Source organism: Ranitomeya imitator, chromosome 2 (assembly GCF_032444005.1).
Source record: "Ranitomeya imitator isolate aRanImi1 chromosome 2, aRanImi1.pri, whole genome shotgun sequence".
NCBI lineage: Eukaryota > Metazoa > Chordata > Amphibia > Anura > Dendrobatidae > Ranitomeya > Ranitomeya imitator.
Window position 1 is genome coordinate 572,901,772 of NC_091283.1, and position 13,176 is coordinate 572,914,947.

At 46.3% G+C, this 13,176-nt stretch overlaps 1 protein-coding gene across 1 annotated transcript in view; it reads right to left on the reverse strand.

The window, feature by feature from the left end:
• Positions 1 to 11,010: 11,010 nt before the first annotated feature.
• CASKIN2 (CASK interacting protein 2) overlaps positions 11,011 to 13,176 on the reverse strand; it is a 91,137-nt gene continuing 88,971 nt past the window's right edge. The window contains exon 21 of the mRNA XM_069752185.1: positions 11,011 to 11,749. Within this exon, the coding sequence (XP_069608286.1) occupies positions 11,659 to 11,749 (91 nt within the window). The 3' untranslated portion in view covers positions 11,011 to 11,658. The remainder of the gene's footprint in view (positions 11,750 to 13,176) is intronic.

The window sequence follows — 13,176 nt, forward strand, 5'->3', positions numbered from 1 at the left end:
TGATTGTGGAAACTTAATACTAGACCTCAAGCAGCTTGGATTGTGTGCCTCTCCACTCTTCCTCCAGACTCTGGGACCTTGATTTCCAAGGTCTAGTGTGAAGTTTCCACACTCAGTAATGTTTGGGGAGCCATATCATCTGCTGGTGTAGAAACATAAGGATGAATGACCTCGGGGAGATCAAAACATCCAACACCGCGGAGACACCATCCCATGTTTCTTAACGAAGTGATCCAGAAGACTGCCCCCATCCCTTATGGGAAATATGCAAATGCATGTAGAAAAGCCGCGGAGACACCATCGTATGTTTCTCAACGCAAGCTATAAGCTTGCGTTGAGAAACACGTGATGGTGTCTCCGCGGCTTTTCTACATGCATCTGCTGGTGTAGGTCCCCTGTGTTTTATCAAAACCAAAGTCAGCGCAGCCAGCTACCAGGAAATTTTAGAACACTTCATGCTTCCCTCTGCCGACATGCTCAGTTAAAAAAAAAAAATGGAATCCGTTGCCGGATTCCGTCATTTGACGGATCCGGTGCCATAGGCTTCCATTCTAGCAAATGACGGACGTCGCTCTCCATTTTTTCGACGTAGACAAAAAACGTTACTATGTCAGTGATCTCCGGCCGCCGGACAAACAATTTTTGACGGATCCGGCGAATGACGGATGAAACGTGAGGCCATCCATCGCAATACGTCGCTAATACAAGTCTATGAGAAAAAACCGGATCCGGCGGCATCAGTTGCCTGATCAGTTTTTTTTTCTCCAAAATTTGACGGATTGCAACTGATGGCAAAAACTGATGTGTGAAAGGGGCCTTACCGTTTTACCCCTGAGCACTTAACAGTGGTTGAGCCTGATCCTATCCGCTTTTATTATTACGAGTTCAAAGACACCTAACACGTCTAGGTTATTTTTTTTATGTAAGTGGTGAAAAAAAATTCCAAACTTTACTTAAGAAAAAAGGATTCCCTAGCAACCAGGCAACTCCCACATGTACTTACGCTGGCTAACAGATGTAAATCATTCAGCTGCGGAAAGAAAAACTAAAACTCCGAGCACTAAAAAATACTCGGAGGACCCCTGAGCATGCTTGAGAAAATCACTAGTCTATTCGTTCATCTACTAGTGCCAAGTTCACGTTTTTAATGATACCATTTTGGTGGAGATACATTTTTTTGATTGCCCATTTTAACCCCTTAGTGACGGAGCCAAATTTTTGAAATCTGACCAGTGTCACTTTATGTAGTAATAACTCTGGAATGCTTCAACAAATCTCAGTGATTTTGAGATTGTTTTTTTCGGGACACATTATAATATGATAATGGTAAATTTAGGTCGATATGTTTTGTGTTTATTTATAAAAAAAATCAGAAATTTGAGAAAAAATTAAAAAAATAGCAATTTTCAAACTTTGAATGATTATCCCTTTAATCCAGATAGTCATACCACAGCAAAATATTAATAAATAAAATTTGCCCTCATGTCTGCTTTACATCAGCACTATTTGTAAAATGTTATTTTATTTTGTTAGCATTTTAGGAGGTTTAAAAATGTAGCAGTAATTTTTCATTTTTTCAAGGAAATTTACAGAATTTTTTTTTAGGACTTATCCATATTTGAAGTGCCTTTAGGGGTCCCATATATTGGGAAACCCCCAAAAGTTATACCATTTTAAAAACAGCACCCCCTGACATATTGAAAACGACTGTCAGGTAGTTTATTAAAGCTTCAGATGCTTTTCAGGAATTAATGCAAAGTGGCATGACAGAAATGAAAAAGTGTATTTTTCCAACCTAAATGCCTCTAACTTCTAAACAGATTACTACAGCCGACAAATTCTAAAGGTACCTTCACACATAACGATATCGTTAACGATATCGTTGCTATTTGTGACGTAGCAACGATATCGTTAATGAAATCGTTATGTGTGACAGCGACCAACGATCAGGCCCCTGCTGGGAGATCGTTGGTCGCTGAATAAAGTCCAGAACTTTATTTCGTCGCTGGACTCCTGCTGACATCGCTGGATCGGCGTGTGTGACACCGATCCAGCGATGTCTTCACTGGTAACCAGGGTAAACATCGGGTAACTAAGCGCAGGGCCGCGCTTAGTAACCCGATGTTTACCCTGGTTACCATCCTAAAAGTAAAAAAAAACAAACACTACATACTTACCTACAGCCGTCTGTCCTCCAGCGCTGTGCTCTGCTCTCCTCCTGTACTGTCTGTGAGCCGGAAAGCAGAGCGGTGACGTCACCGCTCTGCTTTCTGGCTCCCAGACAGTACAGGAGGAGAGCAGAGAAGCAGAGCACAGCGCTGGAGGACGGACGGCTGTAGGTAAGTATGTAGTGTTTTTTTTTTTTTACTTTTAGCATGGTAACCAGGGTAAACATCGGGTTACTAAGCGCGGCCCTGCGCTTAGTTACCCGATGTTTACCCTGGTTACCGGCATCGTTGGTCGCTGGAGAGCTGTCTGTGTGACAGCTCTCCAGCGACCAAACAGCGACGCTGCAGCGATCCGGATCGTTGTCGGTATCGCTGCAGCGTCGCTTAATGTGAAGGGGCCTTAAGGCCGCTATTTGGTCGTGAATTGCCATGGCAAACATCAGGACCACAAAATCATGATCTGAGGGCACCAATTGGGATAAAGAGGAAGCCCCCACACTGTTAACCATTTATAATGATGCAGTCACTATTGACAGCAGCATCTAAGGGGTTAAACAGATTTGGACGGTGCAAACACTGATTGTGGCTGATACAGCAAGTTGTCAGCTATAGTGTACAGCTGTCAGCTGCTGGATTGTCACCTGTATGGGGATGCTATTCTCTTATATCTCAGGTCAGTTAAAAGACGTATTGGCTGTCATTAAGGGGTTAATACAATCTTGCGGCGACCAAAGAAATGTATTTCTGGCATTTGGAATTTTTTCTCACTACACTGTTTAGCGATCAGGTTCTTTTTTTTTTTTTTATTGATCAGGCGATTCTGAACGCGACAATACCAAATATGTGTAAGTTTGAATTTTATTTTGAATGGGGCAAAAGGGGGGTGATTTGAACTTTAATATTTTTATTTTTTTCATATTTTTAACCCCTTCATGACCTTGTGATTTTCCATTTTTCCGTGTTCGTTTTTATTCACTCCCATCCTTCCCAGAGCCATAACTTTTTTTATTTTTCCCTTAATATGGCCATGTGAGGGCTTATTTTTTGCGAAACAAGTTGTATTTTGAACGACATGATTGGTTTTAGCATGTCGTGTACTAGAAAACGGGAAAAAAATTCCAAGTGCGGTGAAATTGCAAAAAAAAGTGCTTTGATTGGCTTTTTTACTAGGTTCACTAAATGCTAAAACTGACCTGCCACTATGATTCTACAGGTCAGTACGAGTTTATAGTCACCAAACATGGCTAGGTTCTCTTTTATCTAAGTGGTGAAAAATAATTCCAAACTTTGCTAAAATATAAAAAAGAAAAATTGCGCCATTTTCCGATACCCGTAGCGTCTCCATTTTTTATGATCTGGGGTCGAGTGTGGGCTTATTTTTTGCATGCTGAGCTGGCGTTTTTAATGATAGCATTTTGGTGCAGATACGTTCTTTTGATCGCCTGTTAGTGCATTTTAATGCAATGTTGCGGCGACCAAAAAACGTGATTCTGGCATTTCAAATTTTTTTCTCGCTACGCCGTTTAGCGATCAGGTTAATCCTTTTTTTTATTGATAGATCGGGCAATTCTGAACGCGGCTGTTACGTGTTACGGAACCACTCAGCACCCAGAATATGTTGTGCAGTTATATGTATGTATAATAGGTTCCATGTGAGATGCATGTCCCTAATGCATCAGCCCACAGGCTGCGCCCCTGGGCAGAGGGGACACGATATTCCCCTTTTGTCCTCCCCCCAACCTTTGTAATTCCCACAGTAAATATCGGCAGGCTCCGGCCACCTGCGGCTATTGCAAAGTATGTCTGGCCTGCCGCTTTTCTGTTGGCCTGCCCTCTGTATCTGTGTGATATATTCTGTGTCCTGTGAGTAAAGTTTTTGTCAGACTGGAAATACGTGGAGAAGCAGTGATCTTTTATATGCGCCCATGTAACCAAGCAATTCCAGCCAGCGTCCTTTATTCAGACTCCAACCAAAGCAGAGTGGACCTCCTGAAACGCGGGGTGGTACTGAAAGAGGTACCCCAGCTTGATAGAACCCGTTACACTGGTGGCAGACAGCGGGATATGATACCCCTTCTACAGGAGGAAAGGAATGAATGGAAAACAACTACCAGAAGTTAAAGAGGACTACATTAAAAGATCTGGTGGAAGCCCGAGGGTTGATCGCCAGCAACAAAACAAAAGCGGATTTGATAGCAGCCATCATGGAACACGACAGTGCAGCGCCCCCCAATGTGAACGTAGAGGAGACTGAATTCCAGAGGGAGGTAAAGAACAGACTGGCGTTCTATGGCCCAAACCCTGCAGTAGAGATCATACGAGAGGTGATGGCTGATGTGCATACTGATCTGAAGGCAAAATATGGCCGAGCGGACCAGGATAGAGCTAGCCAAGATGGAGATGGCAGAGCGGAGAGAGGAGAGTGAGCGAGCAGGGGGAGCTCTGGCCTTCGACCAGGTACCTTCAACAGTAAAGGTACCTTCACACTGAGCAACTTTAGAACGATAACGATAGCGATCCGTGATGTTGCAGCGTCCTGGATAGCGATATCGTTGTGTTTGACATGCAGCAGCGATCAGGATCCTGCTGTGACATCACTGGTCGGAGCTAGAAGGCCAGCACCTTATTTCGTCGCTGGATCACCCGCAGACATTGCTGAATCGGCGTGTGTGAAGCCGATCCAGCGATGTCTTCACTTGTAACCAGGGTAAACATCGGGTTACTAAGCGCAGGGCCGCGCTTAGTAACCCGATGTTTACCATGGTTACCATTGTAAAAGTTAAAAAATAAAATAAACAGTGCATACTTACATTCCGGTGTCTGTCCTGTTGTGAATTCTGTGGCAGAGCTCCCTCCTGTGGTCACAAGTGGTACTTCGGCTGGTTCTCTCTGTGAGCTTCCGTTGGTGGAGGAAAGTGGTACTGCGGCTTCTGAGTTTCCTTCCTCAGGTGGGTGGTGAAGTCGTTAGGTGCTGCTCTATTTAACTCCACCTAGTGCTTTGATCCTGGCCTCCAGTCAATGTTCTAGTATTGGACCTATTTCCTCCTGGATCGTTCCTGTGGCCTGCTGCTCTGCATAGCTAAGTTCCTCTTTGCTATTTGTTTGCTGTTTTTTTCTGTCCAGCTTGTCAATTTGTTTTTTACTGCTTGCTGGAAGCTCTGGGACGCAGAGGGTGTACCTCCGTGCCGTTAGTTCGGTACGGAGGGTCTTTTTGCCCCCTTTGCGTGGTTTTTGTAGGGTTTTGTGTTGACCGCAAAGTTACCTTTCCTATCCTCGCTCTGTTCAGAAAGTTGGGCCTCACTTTGCTAAATCTATTTCATCTCTACGTTTGTCTTTTCATCTTAACTCACAGTCATTATATGTGGGGGCTGCCTTTTCCTTTGGGGTATTTCTCTGAGGCAAGGTAGGCTTATTTTCTATCTTCAGGCTAGCTAGTTTCTCAGGCCGTGCCGAGTTGCATAGGGAGCGTTAGGCGCAATCCACGGCTGCCTTTAGTGTGGTTGGAGAGGATTAGGGATTGCGGTCAACAGAGTTCCCACGTCTCAGAGCTCGTTCTTGTTTTTTGGGTTATTGCCAGGTCACTGTATGTGCGCTGACCTCTATGTCCATTGTGGTACTGAATTACCTTTCATAACACTGTCCCCCGGCGTCAGCTTCCCTGCACTGTGTCAGCGCCGGTCGGCCGTAAAGCAGAGCACACCGCTGTGCTCTGCTTTACCGCCGGCCAGCGCTGACAGTGCAGGGAAGCTGACGCCGGGGGACAGACACCGGAATGTAAGTATGTACGGTTTGTTTTTTTTAAGTTTTACAATGGTAACCAGGGTAAACATCGGGTTACTAAGCGCGGCCCTGCACTTAGTAACCCGATGTTTACCCTGGTTACCCGGGGACTTCGGCATTGTTGGTCGCTGGAGAGCTGTCTGTGTGACAGCTCTCCAGCGACCACACAACGACGAAATAGCGACGGTGCAGCGATCGGCATCGTTGTCCATATCGCTGCAGAGTCGCTTAATGTGACGGTCACAAAAGGATCCAGTATAATGCCTTCTGACAGTTGGGGGAGGCAGAGGAAGACATTGATGGCTTTCTGCAGGACTTTGAGCGGCAGTGTGCCCTCCATCAAGTGAAGCCAGAGGAATGGATTCAGATTCTGGCCAGCAAGCTGACAGGCCGGGCAGCGGACGCCTATTGCACGGTACCTGATCAGGACTGTATGGACTATGAGCGGATCAAACAAGTGATCGTGGCCCGGTATGCGCTGACACCAGAGGCATACTGCCAAAAGTTCAGCGGACTTATAAAACGCGTAACCGATACCCACGCTGAATGTGCCTGTAAATTACGGCGGTCACTGCTACAGTGGGTACAAGGGAGCCAAGCAACCACTAAGGAGGACGTCCTCCAGCTCTTCTTGTTAGAACGATTCTTTAATGGACTAACCCCCGAGACACAGGAATGGCTTCAGGACAGGCGGCCAACGACTCTTGAGGAAGCCGCTCGTCTGGCCGATGAACATCATGATGCCAGGAGGCCTCAGTTTTCCGGATCAAAGATGGTCACTAGGGGTCCGCCCATGGACCTGGAGGGCCCCAAACCACCGAAGATTGTAGGGGGACCAGCTGGAAACCCGGTCTACCAGTCCCCCTGGGGCGCGATGCCACACCTGCCGTCAGCTGGGCCACCTGCAAAGACAATGTCCCAACCGGACTCAGCATACCCATTGGGCAAAGGCGGGAACAGCTACCTTCAGCTGGGCTGCTGTACACTGCTACCAAGGCGAAGCTGACCCGGCATTGGGGGCTACGACTAACCAAGGGGTGGAAAAGATGGAGGAAGTGCTGCATGAAGTAGACCCCGTGCAGGCAGCCCGGGCAGATAATTGACAACAGCATCGACAGGTCGTGTGGGTTAATGGGAAACGTATGCAGGGACTAAGAGATTCCAGGGCAACTTTGACCCTTGTGAAGCCTCATCTCGTCCAGGACCAAGAGAAGATGGACCGGACAGTGGCAGTCCGTGTAGCAGGGGAAGCTATACATCCACTGCCCACTGCCAGGATTCACCTGAACTGGGGAGTCGGGGATGGCCTTGTTAAGGTCGGCTTGATGGAGGATTTGGCTGCAGACATCTTGCTGGGAAATGACTTGGGGCCCATGTTGTCTGCCTTCTCGGTTGCCCTTCTGGCTGAGACATATCCTGTGACCACCCGGAGACAAGCTCGAGCTGCGGAGGCGGAATCACACTCAGAGGAGGCCCAGGTAAGACATCCCAGCCCTACACGCATTCCCATAGCCAGACACATTTCTTGGGCCACCCCAGATGAATTTAAGAGGGAGTTACTTGAGGATCCTTCATTGGAGGGATATCGTGGGAAGACACATGAGGGGAGAGGGGTACTGGAAGGGGAACAGTTTGTATGGAAGCAGGGACTCCTCTACCGGATCACAGAGCAGCACCACACAGGGATGAGTCCCACTATAAAACGACAGCTGGTAGTTCCCAAGAAGTATAGGCACGAGTTACTGTGAATCTCTCATGACATACCCTTGGCCGGGCACTTCGGCGTCAGTCGCACCAGGCATCGTCTGGCACAAAACTTCTTTTGGCCGGGGGTAACCTATGATGTTCGTCAGTACTGCTAGACCGGTGACAGTTGCCAGCGCATTGGCAAGAGGGGAGATCGATTCAAGGCCAAATTACACCCCCTCCCCATTGTGGAGGAACCATTTAGCCGAGTAGCGGTCGATCTGATAGGGCCGTTAGCCAAAGCCAGTCCATCAGGGAAAAGGTATATATTGACAGTGGTAGATTATGCCACACGGTATCCAGAGGCGGTTGCGTTACCCAACATACTGGCAGAGACGGTGGCAGCCGCCCTGCTACAGGTTTTCTCATGGGTTGGATTTCCCTGGGAGATTATCTCGGACCAGGGTACCCAGTTTACAGCAGAAGTGACCAAACAACTGTTGAAGCTGTGCGGCGTAAAGTCCATTAGAAGCGCCCCGTACCACCCGCAAACCAATGGGTTGTGTGAACGCTTTAACGGGACGTTAAAACAACTCATTGGGACTTTTACCAGGACCTACAGGGACTGGGAGAAATTCTTGCCACACCTCCCGTTTGCCTATTGGGAGGTGCCCCAAGAATCCAGGGGTTCTCCCCGTTCAAGCTGGTATACGGGAGACGGGTAAGGGGACCCTAGACTTAGTGTTAGAACAGTGGGAAGGGGAGGGCCTCATAGAAGGGGTACCTATTGTACCCTATGTGCTGCAATTCCGGGACCGACTACAGGAGCTGACCCAGGCTGTACGTGAGAACATGCAGGTGACCCAGCGGCACCAGCACGTATGGTACAATCAGAGGGCCAGAGAACGCACCTTGGAAATAGGACAGAAGGTCCTGGTGTTAGAGCCCACTAGGCAGAACAAGTTCCAAGCTGCATGGCAGGGGCCCTACCAGGTAGTGGGGAAAATAGCAGACACAACCTATAATGTCGCCGATTGTGACGACCCCAGGGTTATCCGCAAGTTCCACATGAATATGCTGAAGCCCTAGCGGCATTGCCCTGAAGAAGTAGTGGCCATCTGTGCACCTGAAGCAGAGGATTTAGCCGGACTTCCCTTGCTGGATGTCTTAGGGGAAAGGACTCAGTCTAAAATACTCAAGCTACTTACCAGGTAGCGGTGTTTTTCAGGAGCCCATGACAGCACTAACGAGAGAGGGGATCCGCCCTTCAGGGACAGGAAACCTACATAGAAAAAAGGGCGGCACCTCTCTTCCGCATCAGTTGGATGACATGGCATGAGAGGACCTCCTTGGTTAGTAGCACATAAATAATTAACACATTTCGTCTTGTGACTAAACTTAGAAAATATATATAAATAAGTGGTGATAAGCCATGTCAGCATAAAGGGAGGGAATATAGGAGTGCTGTCATGGGCTCCTGAAAAACACCGCTACCTGGTAAGTAGCTTGAGTATTTATTCAGTCGCCATGACAGCACTAACGAGAGAATTACAGAGAAAAAGTATTAGGGAGGGACTACTGCTTCCAGCACCCTTCTACCAAACGTGAGATCGTTGGAGCCACCAAGATTTAATCTATAATGTTTAAAGAAAGTAGATGGAGATGACCATGTGGCCGCCTTACATATATCCTCAATCGACACCTCCGATCTCTCTGCCCAGGAAGTCGCCATGGCCCGAGTGCAATGAGCTCTTACGCCTTCCGGGACTTCTAGGCCACCTGTTGAATAAGCCAAAGAAATCGCATCCCTAATCCATCTACCTAAGGTGTTTTTGGACACCCTAAACCCTTTCCTGACTCCTTGAAAGGATATGAATAAAGAATTATCTTTTTTCCAGGGGTCTGTTAAAGATATATAACTAAGTAGACATCTTTTGACATCTAATGAATGGAGTTTGACTTCTTTTTGGTTTTTAGGATTAGGACAAAAAAAGTCAGGAGATTTATTTCCTGTAGTCTGTGGAACTTTGACGCTACCTTCGGAAGATAAAGGGGATCAGTTTTTAATACTACCCTATCTTTTCTAAACTGAATGTATGGAGACTGTCTATAGAGGACCTGTAAGTCACTAACTCTCCTTGCCGATGTGAAAGTGACCAAAAGAGCTGTTTTCAAGGACAGGACTTTTGCAGTGACAGATTCTAAAGGCTCAAAGGGGGCTTCCGTTAAAGCTGTAAGGACCAAGTTTAAGTCCCACGGGGCTAGATTTCTCCTAACCATGGGTCTTGGTCTAGCCGCTGCTTTGATAAATCTAGCAATCCAATAATTGTTAGCTAACTTACAATTGTATAGAGCCCCTAAAGCTGACACATGGACTCTCAGGGTACTTGTAGCTAGCCCCATCTCTAGACCTCTCTGCAGGAACTCCAGAATCTTAGTGATATTGATTTTATGACCCATCTCTGCTCCTGAAACAGTCAAGAACTTTCTCCAGACTCTAACATAAATATTCGTCGTGGAAACCTTCCTGCTTTTTAATAAAGTATTAATAAGACCTTGTGAAAACCCCTTGTTCCTTAGTATTGACCCTTCAAATCCCACGCCGTCAGATGTAAATTGGACACTCATGGATGGAGAATCAGACCCTGTGAGAGGAGGTCTGGGAGTTCTGGGAGAATCCAAGGCTGAGAAATGGACATTTTCCTCAGCCACGGAAACCACGGTCTCCTGGGCCAAAATGGCGCTATCAGGATTACTCGAGCTCTGTCCTCCCGAATCTTCCTCAGAACAATCGGGATCAAGTTCAATGGGGGAAAGGCATAAGCCATATTGAAGTGCCATGGAATTAGGAGGGCATCCACCGCGTACGGATTGTCTCTGGGGTTTAGGGAGCAAAACCGGTGACGCTTTTTGTTTTCTTTGCTGGCGAAGAGGTCTATATCTGGGCACCCCCAAAGAAGTGTGATCTGGTTGAAGATGGTCTCACTGAGGACCCAATCTCCTTGTCCGAGTTTTCTGCGACTTAGGTAATCGGCCCTGATGTTGTGTTTTCCTTTTATATGAAGCGATGTGAGTGACTGTAGATGAGTTTCGACTATCTGCAAAATACGACCCGCCACATCCATTAAAGATCTGGATCGGGTTCCCCCCTGATGGTTAATATAAGCTACCATTACCTGATTGTCTGAGAATAGCCTGACGTGATGGCCCTGTAAGGACATAAGGAAATGACTCAGAGCTCGTTCTACTGCCAACAACTCTTTAAGGTTAGAGGATAACTCTTGTTCGGAATGTACCTTATATATTAATTCTAGTAGCAAATAAAAAACAATATTTTGAAAATGATCTGCAATCATGACAATTTTGCACCAAATTTGTATATGTATAGTGTATTGTAATAGATTCCCAATCCAGTCAGAGGTCGCACAAACTAGATACCATATGCATCAACTGCCATAAAGATTTATCTACAACATTTCATAATAAAAATGATACAGATTTCAAAAGGTGCATCAACAGTATATAAAAAATATATAACAAATAGCATTGACATATTCCGGTTAGTAAATATATATTTATAGAGGTTTATACATACACATATATATATAAAATTACTTTAAAATAGACTTTTCTTACAAAAAAAATCAATCATTTACAGTTTCATTTTAGCAAAATGAGAGTAATACAGTTTCATCAAACTGAAATGGATATGGCAGTACACAGACAAGCTTGGGGCAGGGGCTTTACATTGTTTGATATGGTCACTTTATATATTTGCCCTAAATCTGCAGCATGGGCGATTCAGAAAAATCTCTCAGATCAAAGCATCAGTAATATGAAGGCCCTGTCAATATGAAACACGTGTAGGGGGAATCCAATGCTGCTGCAGAAGTTCTAAATCCAAGCCAAACTATGACAGTGACTGATGTGCAATAGATAGAGCCACAGTTGATGCCCAAGGCTAATGGAGTTGTGCCGTCATGCAGTCCCAGCTAAAGTGCCAAAAAGGCGTGTCTAGGCCTCCTCAATCCAACATGGCTTCCAGCTGCTCTGCAAGGTCATCGAACATTGTACTGATGTCATCTAAGATGTTCTTCGTCAGAGGAGCTGGGTCACTACCAGAAGTAAGATGACATCGCAGTTATGCACCGATAGTTTTAGGTTCCAAGAAACACAAATCAACTATTCACATCCATTTTTTTTTATTGTTGCACACATTCAATGTGCATCATTATTACTTGGTATTTAATAGGGCAAGATGATGACATGACAGATTCCCTTTAAACTGTCCCCAATGTAACGTACATGCCTATCACGTTTCTGTAAAACTAAATGCCCTTGGACATACATAAAACGCACTTTTAATCTTTAATTACTTTTAATGTAAATCCCCGGGTTCCACTTACATGGGCGACGCAGGATATTGCTTCAGTCACGCTCCCGGAGACACTAGTGATGGCCGCTGCAGTTTGATTGATGGCCTGGACTGCCCTGGTGTCATAGCCCTCTCCGAATAAAATACCACACCTGGGCGCTGCCAGGCCAGCTTCCCAGGCATGTGCATTGAAGCTGGGTTTGTCTCTCCAACATAATTTTTGATCAGCGCAAGCTCCGGACGCCGCTTGTACTCAGAGGCTTCATGCAAGACTTGGGCATGCTCTGTGTACTCACGGTACTAGCAACTTCCGGAGAATGAACATAATAAAATTGAAACTGGGGAGTACACCCAGCAAGCCCAGGAAGTGTAAGCTTTCAGAGCACAGATGCTCCTTACTCAGGCAGGTTTAGAAATGAATATAACAAGAGCACAACATTTAATAGATATTACAGCAGGACAATTGTTCATGAGATGGGAGGAGTGATGCCTCCTAAAGATAAGCCAAGAAAATCCAATTATCCTTTTTGAGATGGACAGGCAGTGGGAATGTTCCCTAAAGGTACCTTCACAACCATATCGCTAGCGATCCGTGACGTTGCAGCGTCCTGGCTAGCGATATCGTTGTGTTTGACACGCAGCAGCGATCTGGATCCTGCTGTGACATCGTTGGTCGGAGCAGAAAGTCCAGAACTTTATTTCGTCACTGGATCTCCGGCAGACATCGCTGAATCGGCGTGTGTGATGCCGATTCAGCGATGTCTTCACTGGTAACCAGGGTAAACATCGGGTAACTAAGCGCAGGGCCGCGCTTAGTAACCCGATGTTTACCCTGGTTACCAGTGTAAATGTAAAAAAAAAACAAACACTACATACTTACATTCCGATGTCTGTCGCCTCCCTCGGCGTTCTGCTTCCCGGCACTGTCAGCGCCGGCCAGCCGTAAAGCAGATTACAGCGGTGACGTCACCGCTATGCTTTACGGCCAGCCGGCGCTCACAGTCAGTGCAGGAAAGCACAGCGCCGGGGGACAGACACCGGAATGTAAGTATGTAGTGTTTGTTTTTTTTTTACATTAGCACTGGTAACCAGGGTAAACATCGGGTTACTAAGCGCGGCCCTGCACTTAGTAACCCGATGTTTACCCTGGTTACCAGTGGACTTCGC